Source organism: Cupressus sempervirens, chromosome 4 (genome assembly GCF_028749045.1).
Source record: "Cupressus sempervirens isolate cs-2001-9-10 chromosome 4, ASM2874904v1, whole genome shotgun sequence".
NCBI classification, from domain to species: domain Eukaryota; kingdom Viridiplantae; phylum Streptophyta; class Pinopsida; order Cupressales; family Cupressaceae; genus Cupressus; species Cupressus sempervirens.
In genome coordinates, this window is record NC_143121.1 from 560404946 (window position 1) to 560428603 (window position 23658).

Here is a 23658-nt window from a genome sequence, read left to right on the forward strand (position 1 = left end):
TCCCAGCATATCATGCAAAGAAACTATATTCATATACAGATATTGAGTAAATTATTTGGAAGTGCTTTGAAGACAATTAGTAGCCTATTGCATCTTTAAATTTAAACATGTTTCACAGCTGCTTGCATTGTCCCATATATCGTATGTCATAGAAAAATACATCAATCCAAACCCTGAGAACGTGCCTATTGAAACTTTGTTCACACAAGGTCACTTGATATTTAACAAACAATACAAACCTTCAAAAAATGAGAATCTTTGCATGATTGACATATTAATTCATCTTCTTTAAATGTCTCCGATGTTGTAAATTTCCATTGCTCCTTAAGTAAGCAATGTTTGGCAGAGGATGCAGCCCCTTCCTTCAACAATAATCCAATATCCCCATGAGAAACGAAACTGTCTGCGTCATGATTCTGTCTGGAAAATATTTGGGTAGATGACTCTTCTGAAACGGTTTCTTCTGACTCAACAGCAGTTGGCATACCTGAGTCATTTTTCTTTACAGCTGTAGAAGCATGTTCTGCTACATCAATAACACTCTTTATTGATACTGAACCTCCTTGGAGCAACGATATAGCAGAATTAATATCAAGACGAAGAAGTGGACCACCCATTATCAAACCCATGTCCAGAATCCGCAAGGCGTCCTCCCTTTTTCCATCACGGTGATAGAAAGATGCCATGTGGAGGCAAGAAAGGGAATAGGCATCTCGCCAAACTGGCTCAACTGAATGCCATGGGGCTGAATGCAACTGTTCCCAAGCCATGTCATGGGCTGCCTCTGCGGCATGAACATCCCCTGTTGCAGCAAGCATCTCTAAGGCAACATATGCAAAGCCCCCTTCCTGACATACTTTATTCAAAAGCTCATCTCTTTGGGTGACCAAAGCTGGCATCAGTAAAGCGTTAGACATTTTGATTACCACACCCAATAGAAAAACAGGCCAGCTCATCAAGCTGAATGATTATTTCACTAAGAATATCCTGCAGTTGACATAGAAAATCAGCAATTCATATGCCCATGGCAGAGCCAGTTCTTAAGTATTAAAAGTAAAGACTTTTAATTAAAAGAATTAAAAGAGAGTCTACAGATTTTCTGATACACAATATTGATTTTCTTTATCTCTCCATTAACAAACATCTGTTTTGTCTTTTTATTGGCACTACTCATGGCTTTAAATTAAATATTAGATGAAGTTTACCTGACAATACATGCTTAACTGCTACTGAACACTAATTCCTTTGCATCTCTCCATTAGTAAACATTACTTTTTGGCCCTTTTATTGGCATTACTTATGGCTTTAAATTGAATATTTATTTAACTATACCTACAAATACTTTTTCAGGCACATTCTAAGACTTGGAGACATTTTAGCATGAAATCAATATCATTGGCCCCCAATAAAGTGCCACATTTATGCCTAAGGATAATACAATCTCCTTAAATGCCTGTAAATACCATTAAAGTCGTTATTAAGCCTCCATAATCTTGTCATATTGAGGACATTAGACTGCATAAAGAAAACACAAGTTAATGAAAGTTCTATTCAAAAATTCCCTCTACTTTGACTACTGTGGTAAATTTTCACTACAAAGGCAAAATTTCATTTTTGCCACTGTAGTCTTTTATTTGTTTATGCTCACCACTATAAACACTTTGAAGCCTTTAAGGCTTGGAGTGAAATTGTTAAAGACTGGATGAAAGGACAAATAGCAATTAATATTGCATTAACAATAAAGTCTTAAATAGAGTTTACAGATGCTAATAATAGTGTGAACAAAAAAGCAAATTTGTCTAAACTAAAGACAACATCAAATAAAGAATTGAATAAGCAAACTAAGTTAAAAAGCCTAAATGACCATTAACTAGAACCAGCTAAATATGGTGAGATACTAAAAATATCCAAAATATACTAATACCCTCCTTTAATGGTCATTCTATCAACTACCCTACAAAAGACAATTAATGTCTCGTAGCTACTATAGTTACAAATCCTTGAGAACATTTTGCTAGTACTAAGACCCTCCCTGGATTTGCAAAATGTCAATGACTAAGTATAGCTAGAAAAAAATAAAGAAGGTGGTCCCCTTCTTCAGAATGATTTGCTGGTGTGAGAATAAAACCTACCATAGACTCTTCCACTAAACCTCCCAAAATAAGCAAAACTGCTGACCAAAAAATCATCACAAAAACATCCAACCTAATGTTGGATAACTGAATTATCCTTCCCTGAAAACCAGAGACACTGACAACAATTGCGGAACCCTTTAAACTATTGAAGATGAGCCGAATGCCCCAAAACGGACTGCAAAATACCATGATTTGAAGAGTACAAAGCATCGTTTGTCGGAGAAAAATGGTGAAAAGCTTGAAATAACATCCCACACAAACTTTGTGTATTACAGAAACCATAAAAAATTTGAGTAAAAAAACCAAGCAAAATCCAAGACAAGTTTTGAGATAACAAACTAATCAAAACCAAACATAAGCAAAGATATAGATCAAAGAATACGGAGCTCCATTTTTTTAGGAAGATGGTTAAACCCAACTGAAATTTTTAAGGGAAAATATTATGAAAAACAATCAAATAATTTTTTAGATAAAAATTATTAAAAAGCCTCCTATAAGAAAGTTATACCCATATCAGCTCCCACTCTAATACCATGAAATTGTTAAAGACAGAATGAATGGAGAAAACGGGAATAATATTGCATTAACAATAAACTCTTAAATAGAGTTTACAGACGCTAATAATACAATGAACAAAAAAGCAAAGTTGTCTAAAATAAAGACAACCTCTAAATAAAGAATTGAATAAGTAAATTAAATTAGAAAGCCTAAATGACCATTAACTAGAACTAGCTAAATATAGTGAGATATTAAAAATATCAAAAATATTATAACATGGAGAAACCCTAGCAGTTGATTTCTTTTTATCTAATAGCATGCAAGATTTTTCTATCTGGCAACAAAAATTTTTCAAATAAAAATCTTGCCATGTTGACACATCAGCAGTGGCAAAGCCACAATAACTTTACTTTCCCTTTAGTGCCAAGTCATCTTTGTCGAGGGTGTAGTCCACATAAATCTTGTTAGCAATGTTTGGCCGCATAGACTTTAGACCACATGCCACATGATATACAACCAAGGTTTCAAGAAGAAAGAGTCTTGACTTTTCATGAAGTAGAAGTCATTCATTTTAGATCTGTTGTCCTTCATTTTGTCATCACAAAATGAAAGCAACACTACGAAACTTTGCCAATCAAGTTTCAAGTTTCTTTAGCTCATTATATGGTTGGTGAAATTGGTCAATTAATCCTTCCCAATTCATATTATGAATCTTTTTGTTTTAGTTACTCATCAAGTTGCTTTTGCTTTTGAAAGCTTGATTGGAATTGTCGAATCTAGTAATATTTACTTGATTTTTTAGCCCTTCAAAGTTCTTTTTTTTGCATTTTAACATGTTTGTTAGGATTGTTTTAGTCTTTTTGCTTCCTTCAATCTCTTGCTTTCAGTCACGCCCTTGTTTCGAGCTATCTCAGGACTTAATCAGAGTTGTTAATCAAAAGTTATTAAGGTTTAAGTGCATGTGTAATCGGACTTTAGAACCCCAATTGCATATTTAAATATTAAACCTTATATTTTGATGTTACGTTGAACTTTTTGAAATTTATGACTTAAAATCACTTTTTAAAATGTGTTTTTGAGTTATATAGTTGCACTTTGATCTTTTGAGTTATAACTTGAATCACTTAAGGTAAAAAGTACACTTTTAAATCTACTTTGATGTTATGTTTGCTAATTATTGATATAACTTAAATCACTTAAGTGAAAATCTCACTTCTTAAACCCATTTACACGATACATAAAAATGTTAAGTGTAATATGTATGGACCCCAAAAAGTGAGATTCATTTAAGTGAATCAATTAAACATCTGTAAATTGGAAACAATAAGTTCTTTTAGGTTGTTTACACATGTAGTTGAGGAAATATGCAAACTCGCTGAAAAGATACGATTTGCCTTATGTAAAATATGTCGTTGCACCGAAAAAGTTTGATTCTACTTGTTTTTCCTCATTCCAAGAAGTAAATTGCACCTTTTAAAGTCAACTGCATATTGTATATGACACTTCTTCAATATGCAATGTGTTTTTCATCCTCAAAACCACGATTGGCTTATAAAAACAACTTGTTTTCTACCAAAACTACTTGGCTGGGTGATTTTGCATGGCAATTTAAATATGCATTCCATTACGAAAACCATGATTTGCTCACTTACATGTAAATGCAATATTTACTCCCTCACAAAAATTGCAACCAACTCCACACTTGGGCGGTTTATTGCAACAAGGCAACATGCGAATGAGTTTTAAAAGTCCAATCATGCATTTGAGTGAATGCATAATGTGTAAGTTGACTGGAAAAGCGCGACCTGTTCTTCTATTGCCATTTGTACAACTTTTTTAAATATCTAAGTCATCTTGAAAAGTGTGATCTGCATGTTAAAGCCAAAACGCAATGTGTAAAGGGTCTTGAAAAGTGTGATCTGCACTTTACATGAATAGAGCAATGTGTAAGTCAACATAAAAACCACGATTTGCACCAAAGAGAGGAAAATGCAATATGCAATGAGGCTGGAAAATCCTGATTTACACTAAGACTCCCATTTCGAACATGCAAAGAACTCCAAAATTTGCGATTTACTTGGGCATTTGAGTTTACATGCTTTTGGTCTTTGCATTTGCATCATTTAAAATATGCAAGTGATCACAAAAACTGTGACCTGCATTTGGAAGGCCATTTCCAACATGTCAACAAGCTTGGAAAGTGCGATTTGCACATGGAGAGCTTATTTGCATCATTTCAAAAATGTAATGGCACTTGAAAAGTACGATTTAGGGCTGGGAGTTAGAGTTTTTCAAAAGCATTGATCATCGTATACAAACACATTCAAAAAACCCAATTTTGGAGAAGAGAATTTCATTCCAACTTCCAATATTCCCCCCACAATGTGAAATTCCCACTCTTATATCGGTGAACAATTTTGCATCACATCAAATATGGCAAACTTCATTTTGTTTCATACATAGTTGAAAATTGCATGATATATCATGAGATACAACCTTAAAAAAATTAATCGCACCATATATCAGGCACGATATATTTAGTTTGTCACGGCATGCAGTGGGTCAAAAAATCGCAATATACCTTCACAAATATTGGTCCCAGTCAGTGAAAAAAATAACCCTGCCCTGTCAGCTGAAAAAATAAGGAAATGCCAATGGCAACTCTTTGGTCAAATAGAAATTTGTTTTTAGGGTTGACAACAAAAACGAAAATGCCATCTGCTGTCGTTTTAATAATATGCAAACAGCTTCAGCAGACGTCTTTTAGCAGACTTCTTTTTGCAGGCAATTTCTCAGACTTCTGCAGCTAGAGGCAAAGAGTCGACCATTCAGAGACAACTTTTTGTAGGCCATTCAAACTTCAAAGCCGGAGACCAATGAGTCAGCAGCCATTCAGGGACCAGACATAGGTCAGTTATTAATATTTTTTGTTATAACTATACAGAATACTATCCAATGTCCATTATGTTAACTTTTAAGTTTTGAGTTTTAGCAGTTATATATAATATAATTATTAATAATATACTATTATGTTAACTTTTAAGTTTTAACAGTTATATATAATATAGTTATTAATAATATACTATTTTATCATTATGTTATATAATAATATATATTGTTAGTGTTAACTGTCCATTATACTGTTATATAATAATATATGTTATTAACTTATGTATATTCATATTGTATATTTCCAATTTTCCAGAATATACAAAATTCTCTGTATATACTAGACTCTACCACTCTACTATATAATATTATAATATATATAATGTTAATTCGTATCACATTTTCTCCATATGTATATAAAAAAATTATATATTTTGTATATGTAAATTTCAATTATAATATAACTATATATTTTCTCACTTTCTGTATAAATTTACATCAAATATATATAAGTATATAATTTTTTTAACTTCTAAATGGATGTGTATAATCAAATCTTGTAGAAAGATATTTTCTTTTGAATTAAAAGCTTATTTAAAATACAATAACATAGAAATATTTGGAATCAAAACTTATGTTTTATTCTTGATTTTGCAGACTTACAGCCACAGGTAACAGAATCAATATCTATACTTAGAGAATGGTTGGAGGCGAAACTAAGGATGACTTTAGGAAATGTGGGATACCAGGAGCAAAAAAAGATGTGAATTGTAACCATTGTCCTATGTTGATGAGTGGGGCATAACTCAACTAAAATACCACATTGGAAGGATAGGAGGTCATGATATCACACCATGTGATGGCTGTCCTAAAGAGGCTACCAGAAAGGCTATAACAAGCCTTAATGCATATGAGCAAAAGAATATAACAAAAAAGAGGACAGTGAATGCCATGGCTGCCCCAATGGGAGATTTTAGTTCTATAGGGTCTCAAACAGGTGCAGAGGCTTCCTCTTCTATTGGGCCACGGATACGAGGATCACCATCCGAGAATGTGGGCGGTCATCTTTCAAACTTTTGGGTTCCACATAACACACCTGGTGCTCAACTTGAATTGAAAGGCACTAGAAGACAAGGGCCGCAATTGCAAGATTTTGGATCTACAATGATATTCCCTTCAATGCTTTATGTAGTCCATATTGGGATCAAGTGGTTGGTCACTTCGATTTCTTTGTCTGGTAAGAAGTTCAAGACCCCAACTCTTAATGAGGTGAGTAGTCCATTATTAGACAATGAGGTAAAAACCATTCATCAACTTGTGGAAGAGCAAAGAAAAATATGGTAACATAGGGGTTACACTATAATATCCCATGGGTGGACACATGGTAAAAATAGGACGCTCATCAACTTTGTAGTTGCCTCAAGGGGACAGTTGATATTTCTAAAATCAGTTGATGCCTCTAATCAAGTAAAAAATGCAAAAACTTTGTGCAACATATTGAATGAGGTGGTAGTGGAGATGGGAGTGGCAAAAGTAATCCAGATTGTGACTGATAATGCAACTGCATATGTGGCAGCCGGTAGACTTTTGATGGAAAGGCATCCCACATTATTTTGGAGCCCTTGTACTGCCCATTGTCTGACTTGCTCCTTGAGGACACAGGGAAACTGAGTTGGGTGAAGAAGATGGTTGAAGAAGGAAGGAACATTGCAAAATACATCTACAATCACACATGGGTCCTAAGTCTTATGAGAGAGCACACTAGTGGTAAGGATCTTGTGCAAGCAGGGGTCACATGCTTTGCTACTACTTTTCTCAACTTGGAAAGCATATTGAAAACATTGTTACACCTAAGGCGTATGTTTCTGAGTAAGAAATGGTTAAAGGTCCTTATGTCAAGATGCCTGAAGCAGAGAAGATTGTGAAGGTTGTGTTTGATACTAGATTTGGCAAGCTAATAGAGGAGATCTTCAAAGTAAGTTTTCAAGTCTTGATTGATGATTTATTATTTAATTTTCAAATAATGCAATTTGCTGATTTTTGTAGAATTTTTTATGTCTAGGTGTCAAAATTGTTGGTGAAGGTTCTAAGAATTGTGAATGGGGATAAAGCCCCCATGGGGTATCTATATGAGGCCATGGATAGGGCGAAAGAGTCCATTCAGCACTTATATAGGTCAAACGAGACCAAATATAGATCCATATGGAACATTATCAATCGTAGGTGGAACCGACAACTCCACCAGCATATTCACGCAAATGCCTACTATTTGAACCCCAAGTTCTATTTCTCCAACACTTTTTGAGCAGATGCAGAGGTTCAAGTTGGCTTGGACACACATATTTGGAGATCGGTTGCTGATTTGGACTTTCGCGACTTCATACTTGATGAGTTATAGAGCTACAAGAGGGAAGAGGGGCCATTGTTTTCTTCTATTGATTGCAAACGTAGGAGATACACCTTACAGCCAAGTAAAAAACTACATGTGTTTTGTTTTATTATACCATTGATTTCGCTCATTAGATGATTGGAATCTTGAGCACATTCTAAATGGCTTTTTAGGCTTGCAAATTTGTGGTGGGAAAATCATGGTGCCACAACACCTAATCTTCAAAAGCTTGTCACTCGAATATTATCGCAGCATTGTAGTGCTTCTGGTTGCAAGCAAAATTGGAGCACTTTTGAGAACACACACATAAAGAAGTGCAATAGGTTGACTCAAAAGTGTTTGAATGACTTGGTCTATGTGCAGTACAACCTTTGATTGCATGAAAAGAGGGTGCAAGGGAAAGTTTCATATAAAGCACTTGACTTGGATGACATTGATTCATATGCAGCAGATTGGTTAGCTCCTCTTGATGGTGATGATGTGGATGTGGATGTACATGGAGATCCTTTGTTGACTGATGAGCAACTAGTTGAGTTTGAGATGGAGGCAAATGATTGCAATGTAGAAGTGGTAGCACGTGAAGAGGAGGAACATGAGCGCAATCAGGAACCTTTGGAGGCACCTATTGCAAGGCATGTGGAGGCACCTATTGAGGGACCTATTGAGGATGTTTCAACTACTTAAGCAGCACCCACCCAGCAGCAGCAATCTCTTTTGAGCCTTACTCGTAGACTCAATTTATGATTTCTACTTCTAGTTTTGATTGATACTGAAACCAGAAGTTGTAGTTTCATGGAGTTGGATGTGTATTGAACTTTTGTTTATTTAAATGTTGCACTTGTTTTTTGGTAAATGATTTTGTGTTAATATGCAAGTTCTAATTGACAAATTGTTATGCATTTATGTCAAAACTTTGATTAATATATGGTGGATATCTCAAATCAGTATACATTTTATAAATTTGGTATATATGTGTGTTTTTAAGATTATTTTAAGAAATTATATATTTTTCAAATGTTCGATAAAAGTGTCGATTTATTGCCAAGTTTTTGGCGATTCCAAGATTTTGGATTTTTTTGAGGTTTTGGTTGAGATATTGTCCAAACCAAGATTTTCAACTATGGTTTAATAGATCTCAGAACCTTAGTCTATTTGCACTATGGGAGGCTGCAATAGAAGCAATCAGGTCGAGCTTTCAGCTTTGGTCGACAAATACATCACTATCATAATCAGTGCCATTTCAAACTATTGTATCATCACAAGCTTTTACAGAAATTTGCCCCACTCTATTGTATTTGGCATACACATTTCTTATAACATCTTATAAATCCATTTCCAATGATCTTTGTATGGACTTGGTTGATTTGTCAAGGAAAGATGCTTCTCTATCATATCCTGCTATCAAGGCATTGCAAGAATCTAATTTGTGTTCTTCTCCTCACATTGATACTCTCAAATGTTAAGAAACACTAATGTAATAAGAAGGTATTCCAGAAACATTTTCTTCATTGCCTCTTCTAATATTTCATGAAAAATTTATGTCAATGCATTATTGCTCATTTCACTACTTTTATGAATCTCTTGAGGGAAAGGATCAATTATGGTGAACTCTATCTACAATCCTTCAAGAAAAATGAACTCAATTCAAACTTCATAATTTTTTAAAATTTTAAACTTATAGTAATTTAAAATTAATTCCTAGTGCAGAAATTTTTCGATTTCTTTTTTGTAGACAAAGCAATTCTAATTCAAAGATAACTATCCTTCTTAAGAATTATTTACTTGTAGAAGGATTAGAATATATATCGACTTATCTAAATATTGATAATTTTGAAATTTCTTGTCCGTAGATAATTGATATTGCTCTTCTTTATCCTAAAGAAAATGATCTTAAGTTTGGCTTTCCAGTGGTTATCATAATCTCCTTTCTTGTCGACTTAACCATAACCCGATAAAGATGATCTAAGCCATTTAACTAAATCAAAATCCTTATAGGTATTGACTCTGCACTTAGGCCATTTTTTGATTTGGTGAGGACAAACTCCTTGACACAGTTTCATGCTTCTTATGTGGGTTCAAGAATCTCTGGGCGATCATATTGTAGTACAGCTGCCATGTGTCCTTCAAGATGGTAGAAATGCCTTGCCCAACCTCCTAATTCTTGGATGTTGTCTCCAATCACATAATGCAGTATTGCTTCTTTTGCAAAGGGATCCACAAGGACTTGATACTCGTCACTTAATGCCCACTAGGGAATTTGTCCGATCTTTATGAGATCTAAGAACTCGTTCCTATAGTGGTGGTCCATTGCTAGCAATTGTGGTGCTAAGATAGTAAACATATATTGCAAGGATTTCAATATAATTTCTCTTTTTAATGGTATAATCAATCATTGTATTGAAATCTATCCCGTAAATCTCATATATAAATTCCTTTTAATATGCCCTAATCTTTGATGTTGGTATCGTATCTTCATTAATTTCCAAAAAATACAATTAGATATGGTGTCGAATATTATCAAGGCCATTTATCAGAATTTCAAAATTTATGTTTGATGCTTTCCTTGGCTAATATACAACTATTGGCCATTTCGATATTGGTTAATGGCTGCCAACTTCAATCGCTAACCTAATCTCTATAAGCTTTTGCCCAAACTTAGGCAACCCAACTTAGATAAGAAACGTTGATTTGTGTGACTAGTGTCCCTAAGGAGCGTTGTGGGCCAAAATGAGTGGTACCAAATTTGACTCACCACAGGTTGATTGAGCAATATCATTATTCGAGCCTGCATTGCCGGTTGGTTGGATCTATGGGCTCAGGCGGAAGAAAGTAGATAGCAGATGAGTGCTCAAATTTGCATCAAGGCCGAAAGCAATGGATCTTGGCTCAAAGGTGTTGTCTTGCATGTACGTAACAGTACGAAACTTTTCAACTTAGTTTTGCATTTCTCTGAGTTTAGTTCATTATTTAATTGGTTAGTATTGATCAATCAATTGACCCCAATTGATATAATAATTCCTCCTACTGAAGGTTTTCATCAAGTCTTTTTAGTTTTCTATTTGTTGAGCCTGTGCTTGATTTTTGAAGCCTTCAACGTCCCTTTTCACATTTTTGAGTGTGTTTGTTAGCTTTTGGTCTTTTGGTTTTGCTCCAATCAGTGCTTTCAGCTTTCTCTTCGATTCGATCTATCTTAGGGCTTAATCGGAGTTGGCAATCAAAAAATATAACCATTTTAGTGCCCAAAAAGTGGACTCTCCAGGTGCAACTGCACGAATTAAAATATCATGTTATATTTTAAAGTTGAGTTGTTTTTTTATTTTTCACTTAAGTGACTATATTAACTATATAGTTTGATTTATTTTTTGTGTTTTAATTCAAAACATAATAGTAAATATTACTTTTTGAATGATATTTGCACATTATATATTAATAAATATAGTGTAACTATTATTTATGACCCATTTAAGTAATATTTCTCCAAAAGTTAAATTAACATGTGCTTAATTCATCCACCTAGGTTGTGCATAGCATGTCTTTAAACCCATTTACATGAAAATACGCAATTGCCTCTAAGAGACCAGGATTTTGAGCTAAAAGACAATTTTAAAACATATAAAACATGTAAATACATGTGTTTTAAAATGTGCAAAGACTCTCCAAGAGTGAGACTTGCATATTCAAGTGTTTTTGAAAACATGCAATGACCCCTAGAGAGTGCGTTTTTGCACTAAAGGAATTTTTAAAACACTTATACATGTAAATACATGCATTTTAAAATATGAAATCACCCTCCTAGAGTGAGCAATGCATATTTGTGTTTTTAAAATATGTAATGAGGCTTGGAAAGTGCTTTTTTGCACTAATTGCATTGTTTTACAATTTTAGAACATGCAAATGCACTCCAAGAGTGAGATTTGAACTTCCAACCAATGGATTTTATATGTAAAGTGTCTTGGAGAATTCGATTTTGCATTCAAAATTCATGTAATCACCCTCCAAGACCCCGTTTTTGCACTCCAAAGCCAAAAAGGTCCAAACATATGGCATGTATTACATTTTATTCAAAATATGTCATGAGGTCTTGAGAGTGCAATTTGCACTTCAGCCATCATATGAATACATTTTAAACATGTAAATGCATCCATAGACCCCAATTTGGCATTTCAACACATGCATATGCATTTGGAGACCACGATTTTGCATCTTGAAGCCAAAAATGACTTAAATACATGCATTTTTTAGGGCACGTTTTTGCTAAAAATGCCCAAAAAATTGGGTTTTTCATTCACTTTTTTGCATTTTGGAGCCACATTTTTGCATTTGGATCCATGTATCAGCATTTAGGGAAGATGTTTTTTTCGTTCCCAAGCCAAAAACGACCAATATATATGCATTTTTTGGCTATGTTTTTGCAAAAGCGACCTAGATTTTTGCATGAAAAGGGCACGTGTTGGTTAAACACACCCAAAAAATGGCATTTCCAGCCCATACGTTTGGATCAATAGAGGTCATTTTTTAGTTTTAATGCATGCTATTGCCTTTGGAGACCACATTTTTGGCATTCTCATGTCATATTCAACCCTTCATTGCTCATTAATATTTGTTGAATGCAAATATGGAAGAAGTCAAATTATTGTTTGAAAATCCGGATTTGGAAGAGAATTGGTCTTCAAAGTTTATGATTCTTGCTATTTTGGCTCTTTGATTTCCAATTAAGTGGGAATTTTGAAACTTTCTCATCAATTTATGCTTATCTTGCTATTTCCATGAATATTTTAGCTTGAAGTTGCACACTTGTCCATATATGTGCCATGAAAAGTGCATTTTAAATTTAAATATGATGAAAACTCTCATTTTCACACTTCTGGATTTTCCACAAACTCCAAATTCGAATTTCCATTTGATAGCAATTTTCTTGTTGACATATTTGAGTCTAAGGCCAAAGGAATGTGTTTTTTTTGTGCTTGTTTTCATTGTTTGTTGGCTTGCTTTCTCGTTTTTCTTCTTTTGGAAGAAGTTGCAAGGTCTTTCCCAAGAACTTGAGCACGTTTCACTTCATTCCACCTTTCACCATCTCATGCAAGTGCATCATTTCATTCCACATCCATCATTCCATGTCATAACACATTGTATCTCATTCCCCACATGCGATTACATGTAATCTCATTCTCCGTCCACAATTACATGAAATCACATTTTCCACCTGCTTACATGCAATCTCATCCTTCGTTCCCATTTACACGCATTTCCATCTTCTAAACCTAAATGCATATTTATTTTACATGTAATTCACTTTAAGTGTAATGACATCCATAGAACCCGTTTTTTACTAAAGGTCACACTTCTATAGTCAAAAGTTATCATTTGCACACATTCCCATGCGCCTAGCCTTCACCCCTCAAGGCATCTTTATAAGAACTCATCCTTTTTCCATACACATTTACATGCCATTCATCTTCCTAAGTCCCATTTTAGCCCTCTACATGAACTTTCCATATCATATCCAATTCATTGCATATGTTCCATGAGTATCTAATCAATACTCCAAATATATTGTTCCTCAGAGATCCATTTTGTCAATATTCTCATGGAGTTAGAATCTATATCTTCCAATGATGGATCCAATCCCATTGAAATTTTCATGTTGTAGCAAATCGAGATATGCCAAAATTTCTATAAAAAACGAAGGCATCCTGTAAAGAAGGCATCCTTCGAATCAAAGAAGTGGTAATTCATTTGGTCTCCATTTTCCCAATGGTTAGCTAAGAACCTGAGTTCATGATGGAATGCACCAAGCACTTCCCTTCAAAAAAAAGTTAAAAGTGTTGGTGGAAAGTTGTTCCAAGTTTACATCAGGACATCGTCGAGAAGGTCTTCAAAGAGTCAGAGACTCCATAATGTGCCAGTCTACAAAGGAGAATTCATGAAAACTCGAACAAGAAAAAGCTTGATATGGTTTTCAAGGTGGTTTCCACTATTTTCTTTACATTCTTTTCATTGATAGGGTTACAACCTTCATTACTTAGACCAGTAAGCTTGTGAACCATGTCATTGTCAATTATCACAGGAATATCTCCTACCCAAAACATATCTTCATGGATTCGGCTTAGAATTATCCTAGTCCTCTCGTTATTGTCAAATTTAGTGTAGAAGATGTGCCTTATAATGTTTAGCTCACTCAGGTGTTCAAAGTTCAAACCATTGTTTAAGAGATAAGTCATTATTGTACACTAGGTCTAAATCCTTGTTAATGTTACTGTCTCCAATGCTCTCAAATTTACAGTGAATGTAAGCTCCAATGTCTTCTACGTGCAATACATTCATCAGAACTTGGGAAAATGCTCCTAATGGGAAAATGCTCCTAATGCTCACTCAGGTGTTCAAAGTTCAAACCGTTGTTTAAGAGATAAGTCATTATTGTACACTAGGTCTAAATCCTTGTTAATGTTACCGTCTCCAATGCTCTAAAATTTACAGTGAATGTAAGCTCTAATGTCTTCTACGTCCAATACATTCATCAAAACTTGGGAAAATGCTCCTAATGGGTCATCTTCTAAAGACACATAAGGATGTCTTAAACTTTTATCTAGGGCGTTCATTAACATCACAGACTATGGGTACTGCCATTGTTCAGATTAAACCTTAGAATTTCAGTTGCGCGGATAATAAATACCTCATTTTCGCATAACTAGAGCTTTCTTCACTTTGCACTTGAAAAACTCTTTCAATTTGCCTTTAATTCGCTCTAAGCTGCTCCTTAACTTTTCACACGATCAAATGGTACACAAAATCTCATTCGCAACACTTAAATCGATTCCAATTTACTGTTGCATTAATTGCGCAAGTACGCAATCACTAAAAAGTTGTTTCTGGTTATCATGCAACCTAATTTCTTTTTCGCACTCACATACGATCTCCAAATTATTTGCGCTCTTAACCACGGCTTCACACCATTGTGTTGTACCTCATACTAACTGTGCAAACCTTAACTCTCTCTCTGTCATCGTCTTTACCTTTATAATGCTTGATCTCTTATCTAAAGTACTTAATTCAAGTAAGATGAATCAAATACAATTGCTGACTTCAATCTTCCTTCAGGTGCATCAAATGGTTTTTCTTCTAATCTTTGGCTTTGACAAATACTTCTTTGAATTCCTCTACATGTTTCTTTAAGCTCTCTTTCTGACTATCATTGCTGCTATCATTCCTTTTGCCATTTTTGTTTGTGTTCCTTCTGAAATTTGGATTCCTATTGATTTTTCTCATATCCATTCTGCAAGATCTTGCTATATGACTGAAGTTATTGCATAACTGACATATTGGTGCACTATTTCCAAATCTGGGTCCAGGCTGGTTTACAGGTGCTCTGCAATTTTTGGCTATGTGTCCAAGGTTGTTACATTTGTAACATACAATGTTGTTCCTTGCTCCATTGGTTCCTACTATAGATCTCCTTTCTCCTGCAGGGTTACTACCTCTAAATATTCTACTATTGCTACTATTATTATCAAATTTAGGTTTCTTACAATTAACTGCTCTATGACCAAAACCATGACAATTATAACAATAAAAAACAGTAACATGTTTAAATGGCTTACCTGTGCATTCCCTTTTCATATGACGAATTTCATTACATGCAAAGCCTACCTTTGAATTCATACCTCACTTCCTTGGGTGATTCAGTTTGCTCAGGTTGCTTAGGTTCATCAGTTTGTTTAGGTTGATCAACTTGTTCAATCTCCTTAGGTGCATTATCCAATTGATTTGGCTCAACTTTGTTCAGATCCTCTTTTTCTTGCATAGGCAGATGAATTTCAGGATTAGGTTCCTTTGTAGCTTCAGATTTCTTAGCTGGTTTTCTCCGATAAAATATCCAAGACTAGTCTTATCATAAGGTCTTTGAAAATATAATTGCTCATCAATTTTCTCACTACTTGAATATAACTTTTCTAATTGTTGCTTCGTCTAGGTTAGCTCACCTTTCACCAAGTACCGCATACTTTAACTTGGTGGATTCAAGTTTAGATGTAACTTTTGTAAGATGGGATCTTAGATCTGCATTCTCTGCTTTTAGATCTAACTCAATTTTGTCATTTTCTTTCCTTAAACTTAATTTTAGTTCAATGATCTTCAATTCATGTTTCAGGATCTCATTTTCTTTCTTCAATCTTGAAACTTCATCACTATCCTTAATTTGATCTTTAGGCTCCTTTTTGGATTTGAGATGATCAATCTTGTCTTTCAACTTTCCAATGTAGTCTTTTGCATCTTCGTATCTTTCTTTTAGGTTATCTCTTTCTTCAATGAGAATTTCAATCTACTCAAGAGCTTCTTCTAAGTTCTTTTGTAATTGTTCCAGATCCATAGGGATCTTACTCAAGCTATTAAACCTCTTCTAAGTATTTGAGCTCCGATACCAATGGTTAGAAATAGGGAATACCGAGAGGGGGTGAATCAGTATTCTACAAACTTCAGCCCAAAACTGGATATTATTAATTACCTTACATCTTACATATGAAAGTAAACTAATTATGTTGAACAGTAAACATAACCATGCAATGAGAGAACTCATAACACCATATTTTGTTAACAAGGGAAACCTCGCCAAGGGAAAACCCTAGTGGGGATGGTACCCACAAAATGATCCACTAATCAAAAGTATTTGGTTAAAGATATTGATCCTGTTAGGAGTCCATTACATCCATATAGTGTCTTGGTCCTTGTTAAAGGACTTAGGCCTTGTTAGAAGCCTCAACCCTATTAGGAGTTGTTATATATAAATACAAAATGTATGCAAGAAGAGTTCACTACCCAAACATGCAATATACAATGTAGTTTCTTGATACAGAGAGATAGATACAAAAACCTCTTTCGTTGCTGCTAATATGTTTAATATCTGATATTTCCTTTGCTGCTCATCACAATATTCACATTCCTCTTATCATACATCAGAATTCACATCACATATATTTCGCATAGTCTTCCTTAGAAGCACACTTAACTTTGCATATTATATTTTCTTATATACCTTTACAAATTACAAAATATTGTCCAGTCGTCCTTCAAGCTTTCACACACTTTACAAAATACAAAATTAGATCTCGCTAACTCAAGGTTAACATCTAGGATCTCATCCCTAGTTAATTAAGTAATTATTTTGTAATCAAAATAATTCCTTAATCCATAGTTATCTATTTCCTGTCGTGCTTTATTTTGCTTGTTCTCTGTCGTAATTGATAAGTTGCACATTACTTATTCTGTATTGACTTACGCTCTGGCATACGTCATTCTGACACTCTGTTCTTTATGTACCTAAATGCACACGTGTCAATACTTTCTCTATCAACTGTGCAAATCAAAACTGTATCTATTCTGCCAGATAAACTAACTGATACTTAGACAATTTTCTAAGTATAGTTGTTGTATATTTGACTTTACATTATGCTCTCTCCATATAAGATATATGTTGTCATAAATGACAACTACAACTTATCTACCTAGCCAAATTACCAACAATAGTGTCTATATATATATATATGACACAAATTATTGAAGACACATACATATATATATAGTTATGCTTGTTCTCTGTCATAACTAGTAATTTGCCCATAATTTATTTTGTAATGTCTGTACTGACTTGTGCTCTGGCATACATCATTTTGACACTCTGTCCTTTCTGTACCTAACTTTGCATGTGCCAATACTTTCTCTGTCAACTGTGCATATCAAAATTGTATCTGTTCTGCCAGATAAAGTAGTTCATACTTAGACAATTTTCTAAGTATAGTTGTTGTATATTTGACTTTACATTATGCTCTCCATATACAAGATATATGTTGCCATAAATGACAACTACAACTTATCTACCTAGCCAAATTACCAATAATAATGTGTGTGTGTGTGTGTGTGTCTTCAATAGTTTGTCTCATAAGATTTATCCGACTGAAGCTACAAAAACATCAACAGATACCTTTGTTTCCCAACATTAGGTTGCATGGTTTGTGGATATCATGGTCACTTCCAGAAGTTCTCCAAATTTAGGGAGGGTGCAGGCTCATGCCGCAGAGTGTTCTAATGAGATGGGGCAGCATCCTATGCAATTGTGACCAAAGGACCTACAGAGTGTCTTTTGCATAGTAGTTAGAACAGTGATCAATAAGGATGGTATTTAATATTATAATATTTCTATAATGGTCATCTTAGTTTTAGTTGTTTAGGTAGTCTCGATTTTGTTAGTTCGATTATGTTTTAGAAACTCTTTGTTTTTAATTTCTTTATTTAAGGAAATCAAAACTCCATTGTTTAATATCAGACTATGAAGTTTTATAACACAGCATAGATAAAGAATTTATCAGAAATGAAGAAGAACAAAACATACCAGTCAAATTCAATTTACAGAGATCAATCAAGGTGAAATATGATTTAAAGAATCAGATCGAGATTACTGAAAATCATTCCTATCGAGAGAAGATATAGATCGACAAGAAGCGGCTGTGAATTGGATCAATTATAGAGGTTAAAGTATGTTAGTTTAAATAAGAAAAACATTTAATTTAAATGTGTCATCATTGACTTTAGCTTGACAAAAAAAAACAAGGGATTACCCTACAAAATTCTTCCATTTTGTATCCTATACCCTCTAGGCATGCATTTCAAGGTTATTGCCAAATGCTAATGCCTGTGTCTTCATGGTTTGTATCTCCTTTCACATCTAGTCATGTATTGATCAGGTTTGAAAACTAATCAACAAGTTTCATCTTAAGTATACAATAGGTGCAATTCAAGGATTAAAACCCAATTTGCAAGCCATAGTTGCTATTCAGGGTCTAACACCCGATTAGCAAGCCATAGTTGCAATTTGTGATTTAACACCTGATTTGCAAGTTAAAGTTGCAATATAAGGTCTAAAACCCAATTTGCTAGTCAAAATTGCAATTCAGGATTGGAATTTGACATTCAAGTTAGTTGCAATTCAAAGTTTAAAACTCATTGCAAGTCACCCTATACATAGTTGCAATTCGGGTTTTGGAACCTAATTTGCAAGACCATTGCAAACTTGTCAATCAGATTTTAAAACCCAATTGACATGTACTCCATTCTTTTGTACTTGTAATTTGAGATTTAAAACCCAAATTAAAATATTTCACAGACAGTCAATTTGACCCTCTATGAATATTCAAGATTTTTATCCAACGATACATGGTTTTCATCAAAATTTATCCAGCTGCGAGAATCTTTGAGATCTGTGGTGCAACTTCATTCTAGGTGCCAAAATTCACACACCAAGGCTAGATGACCTTGAAGCATAGGATACCTCACAAGGATATGAAGAGTCCATTGGCGAAGATAGTGAAATGAATGCGTCTCTCGGACAATTATTTCAGTCATACACTATGTAAATTGGTTTTGACACTTAGTTTTTTTACAATCATGGATTATACTTGATTTATTTTCAATCATGGATTATGTAATTTGGTTTTGACACATTAAATGTAAAATGAAAAACTTGCAATTACATGTAAGAACAGTACAAGTCAAAATCAAGGAGGACTGTAATATTGAATAAGTCAAAGTTAGTTGCATCTCTCTCTCCTTTTTCTCATAGCATCTCCTCTAGAAATATGGGAGTGCTCATTGTAAATAATTATCTTTGACAATTCAACAAAGCTCTGCCACTTTGAGAAGCCTTTCAAAACTTTGATCTGTGGTGCAAACTAGTTTGCAACCAATAAAATAGGCAAGTTGCTTTCAATCTTTGTGGTGTTATCCAAAAGGAATTCAAGCTTAACCTCGTATTGTTTGAGCCGCTTATTATGTTTAGAGATAGTGTTATATGTTCAAACTAGAAATAACTTGTAGTCTTTGAGCTACTTTTATTGTTTGTGTTGATGTGATTGGGGTGTAGTGTATGTTGGGGTCTTTAATGTTAGGAATAAGGTGTCTCAACCTTGGATAATTCCTATTCTTATTATTTGTTTTGTAAACTGTATTTCTTGCAAATAATGTTGATGTGTCGGCATCTTGAATTGTGTATAAGGAGATCATCGCTAAAACGGTTATGATGGATTCCTATGACACGTAGGAGCTATGTCAGGAAGATTCAATGACAGGTGAAGACATGTGGCAACTAATAAATTTGAGAAAAAAAATTTGGGGTTGCTATTTTCTCGGAGAATGGTAAAACCCTAATACGGTTACCTTTGGGAGTAGTCCTAAAAGTGAAGCGCATGTTATAAGCGTTTTTAGGGTTGCGAAGAAGTGGGATATGAAAAAGTGTATTGTTGGTACTGTGAGTTGCTACTGGTGTCTTCTATTGTCGCTGTTGAACTTGCATTGCAAGTGTATTGTAACCTTGTGTTGAAGATAATACATTGTGCAGGTTCTGGAAGGGTGGGGTTGTTTTACCGAAAGGTTTTTCTCCACCGGCAAATCCTTGTGTTATGTGTTTTTTTCTCTATCTATTTTCTTTATACTTGGTTGGCTGAAATAGTGTTGTTTACATGATATTGAATCGGCAAGTGTAAAAGATTTTAATAGGATTTGCACCATACTTCTCTTTAGAGATTAGTGTAGGAAGCTATTTCCGCACCTGAGTTTCCTTACATTTAAGCCGTATGTATACTTCATCCTTGATCCTATATCTATATAAGAGGTAATCGAAAGTCTTGAGCTTTTGTGAGCTTCTTGGTTACTAACTTTGTTAGATTGTATTTGAAAGATTGTTGTGAGAAAGGATCATCTCCTCTGAAAGAAGAGAATATGATGCAGGTAACATCCTGTTCTTAGTTTAGTGGAAATAATCTTAGTTAAGTGTTAGTTTATTCCAGTAGCAATAAATAGGGAGCTTCCCCTTTCTAAGAGAAAAGATTTAATCTCACACATTGTGGCTGACACAACCATTTTTCAATTGGTTGAAGAATTGGTTCCAAAATATTCACCCAAAATAGTGTATGGGAAATAATGATCATTAATAAAAAAGATACATCAAGACAGCAATTTCTCAGAATTAAAGATAAATAAAATAAAATTAAGGCTCAAGAGTTGCGACTCTTATGAAAGGGAAGAGATATGATAAAGAGCCTTGACTTCTCCACCGTATTGAGAGATATAAAAGGAGAAGAATACATTTGAAATAAGAGATCCATAAGAATCGATCACTCATACACGTATATCTGAATGAGAAGCAGAGCAGATTGTTATAAGGCAAACAGAAAACTTGTGCATTACTCACGGTCCCTTGTTTCTAATATGAGTATTCCTTGAATTATATTTCTAATAAGTAAATAGATCAATCAAATTTAAATTGGAGGACACAAAGTAGGGAGATGTGGTTCAATAGGAAGTTATCTAGAGACTTAGAGAACTCTTGGTGTGCTGACACATTAGTAGTGGTGGGCCGGCAATAACTTAACTCTACCATTCAAAAACAAAAGGCTTTTGCTAGAGGCAAGGCAAAAACAGCTTTTGTTAAATTTTGGTTGCAAAGACTTCAAACAACATGCTACGTGACACAATCAAGGTATCAGGCAAAAAGAGAGCCAGGTTTCATGAAGAAGAAACAAGAGTTATCCAATTTTCCACATCATCTTAGATCTGGCAGCATACAAACAATAAGGCAGCTGTATTAATGTTTTTCAAATATAGCAAAGCCTTCTGACAAAATTTTGAGCGTGGTCAGATTTGAAAGGGGTTTAACTGCACTAGAGTAGTAATTTGGCATATCACAAACCCTCCCAGTCCATCCTCACCATATGCAATTCAAGAAAGATTAAATCAATAAGAAATTCATGCCTTCTCTTTCAATTTACTGCATAATATTTAAAAAGGAAGTCCTTCAATAAAATAGGCCTTGTGCCTTGTATGTTTTTAAGGGGGAACCAATTTATTAGGGGTTGTTTTTTGTACACATAGCTTTACAAACCTTGTGTACAATTTTATACTTCAATTTCCTGGTTTTAACTCTATAGTAACCTTCGATACAAAACATGGAGCTTCCTATAGGGCTAAAATTAAAGTTTTAAGAACTAGTTCAAAATTCAGATCTCTCAGCATAAAGAGAGATTTAGGCACACTGGTGTAATCTCAAGCAATATCATAAACAAAAATCAAATGCAATGAGTGCCAAGAGACTCATACCCATGAAAGATGTGTTATTGTGGATCGATCAATGCTCATAAAATATATTTACTCAAACCTACAAAGTTTGAATTTTAAAAGGTATCACATAATATACATTCCCTACTGCTGCCGTAGAGAATTAACTTGGACAGCGAAGGCTGAATATTTGCGCAAGTTGACCAAACATCGTTCGAACAAAATGAAAAGCACTGCGTCAGGTAGAACATTAACTTTGATAAGTTCAAATGATAAGTAAGTAGGACATAGAGAGCGGAGCCCCAAAAATAAGTACTATTCCACTGTGCAAAAGGCCAGTTTCGAGCTTGGGAATGTAATGTCATAGAGATACATAGATAGAATCAATAGTGGCATCTAAGTAGAATTCGTAGTGATTAAAATAGGGCAATTTATCAGTAACCAAATGTTATAAAGTGTATCGCTGATGAGGTCAGGTTCAAGTTCGTAGTGAATTTGACAAAATATAACCTCCGTATAGCATTTAAGCAGGAATAGTTTTCAACCATATAAGTGATTTGAACTTTAAAATGGAACAGTTTTCCACTACCAGCCAAAAACTAAAATGGAATAGTCCAGAAGGATGAACTCAAGTGAAAAACATCATTGACGATTTCATAACAAAACTCAAGTAAATCTGCAGGATACGTGAAAGGTGTTCAAATTAGATGAAATACATTATCCAAAATGTAAAATAAAATAGTCCAGAGGGACGAACTCAAGTGAAAAACATCGTTGACGATTTCATGACAAAGCTCAAGTAAATCTGCAGGATACGTTAAGGTGTTCAAATTAGATAAAATATATTATCCAACTCCCTGAGAAAGACCTTCCCAATGAAATATGGGGATATTAAATTCAAAAAAAATGATTAGGGCATTTACAGGTAAACGCTCCACAAGTAGTGGCACTCAAGTTCGCAACGCTGGGCCAGTTTTCGAATTTAATAATTCTTAATCAGATCCAAATATGCAAAGCCAAAGTGTAGATGTTATCACCAAAAAAGTTGTCCGAAGAATCAGAACCAAACTAAACGCGTTGTATAGAAGGAAAACATGAATCCTTCGGGGTTGTGGGGGCAGACAATATATTGACATTCACTAAGAGATCAAAAGCTCGGAGCAATTAAAAAACGAAAAAGCCTAATCATACCTGCAAAATTACATGGAGTATGGATCTTTTTCCCATTCCCTTTAAATTATTTTCGCTTCCGTTTTCTTTTTTTGTTAAATTTTTAAATCTTATTTCGGATGGAAGCGGACATGTTTTTATACTCAGGACGTAGGAAGGTCAACAAATGGGTATGATATAAATGCATGACGGATTATAAAGCTCCCTGCTATTTCGCATTATTCTAGAACATGTTAAAAGCGAAAATAGATTTTTCAAAAATGGGACTTATGATTCGAAGATTGAAAGGAACATCTAAATTATCCGTCTATCAATAATGTTATTACCTCAAGTTCTTGACGGAGAGTGTTCACATGAAAGTCAATTTCTCATGCTCTTAAATTTTAGAGAAAGATAGTTCCAGGCATGTTTAATGTTGTTAAAAAGTATAATTTATAACCTATGTTAAGATTGTTAAAAAATATAATTTATAACCTATGT

General features: G+C 34.3%; 1 protein-coding gene across 1 annotated transcript in view; it reads right to left on the minus strand.

The window, feature by feature from the left end:
• The window catches only part of JMJD5 (2-oxoglutarate (2OG) and Fe(II)-dependent oxygenase superfamily protein), a 148697-nt gene extending 125407 nt beyond the window's left edge, over window positions 1-23290 (minus strand). The window contains 2 exon segments of the mRNA XM_089825934.1: window positions 240-987; window positions 23200-23290. Coding sequence (XP_089682060.1) covers window positions 240-956 — 717 coding nt within the window. The 5' untranslated portion in view covers window positions 957-987; window positions 23200-23290.
• Window positions 23291-23658: the final 368 nt, after the last annotated feature.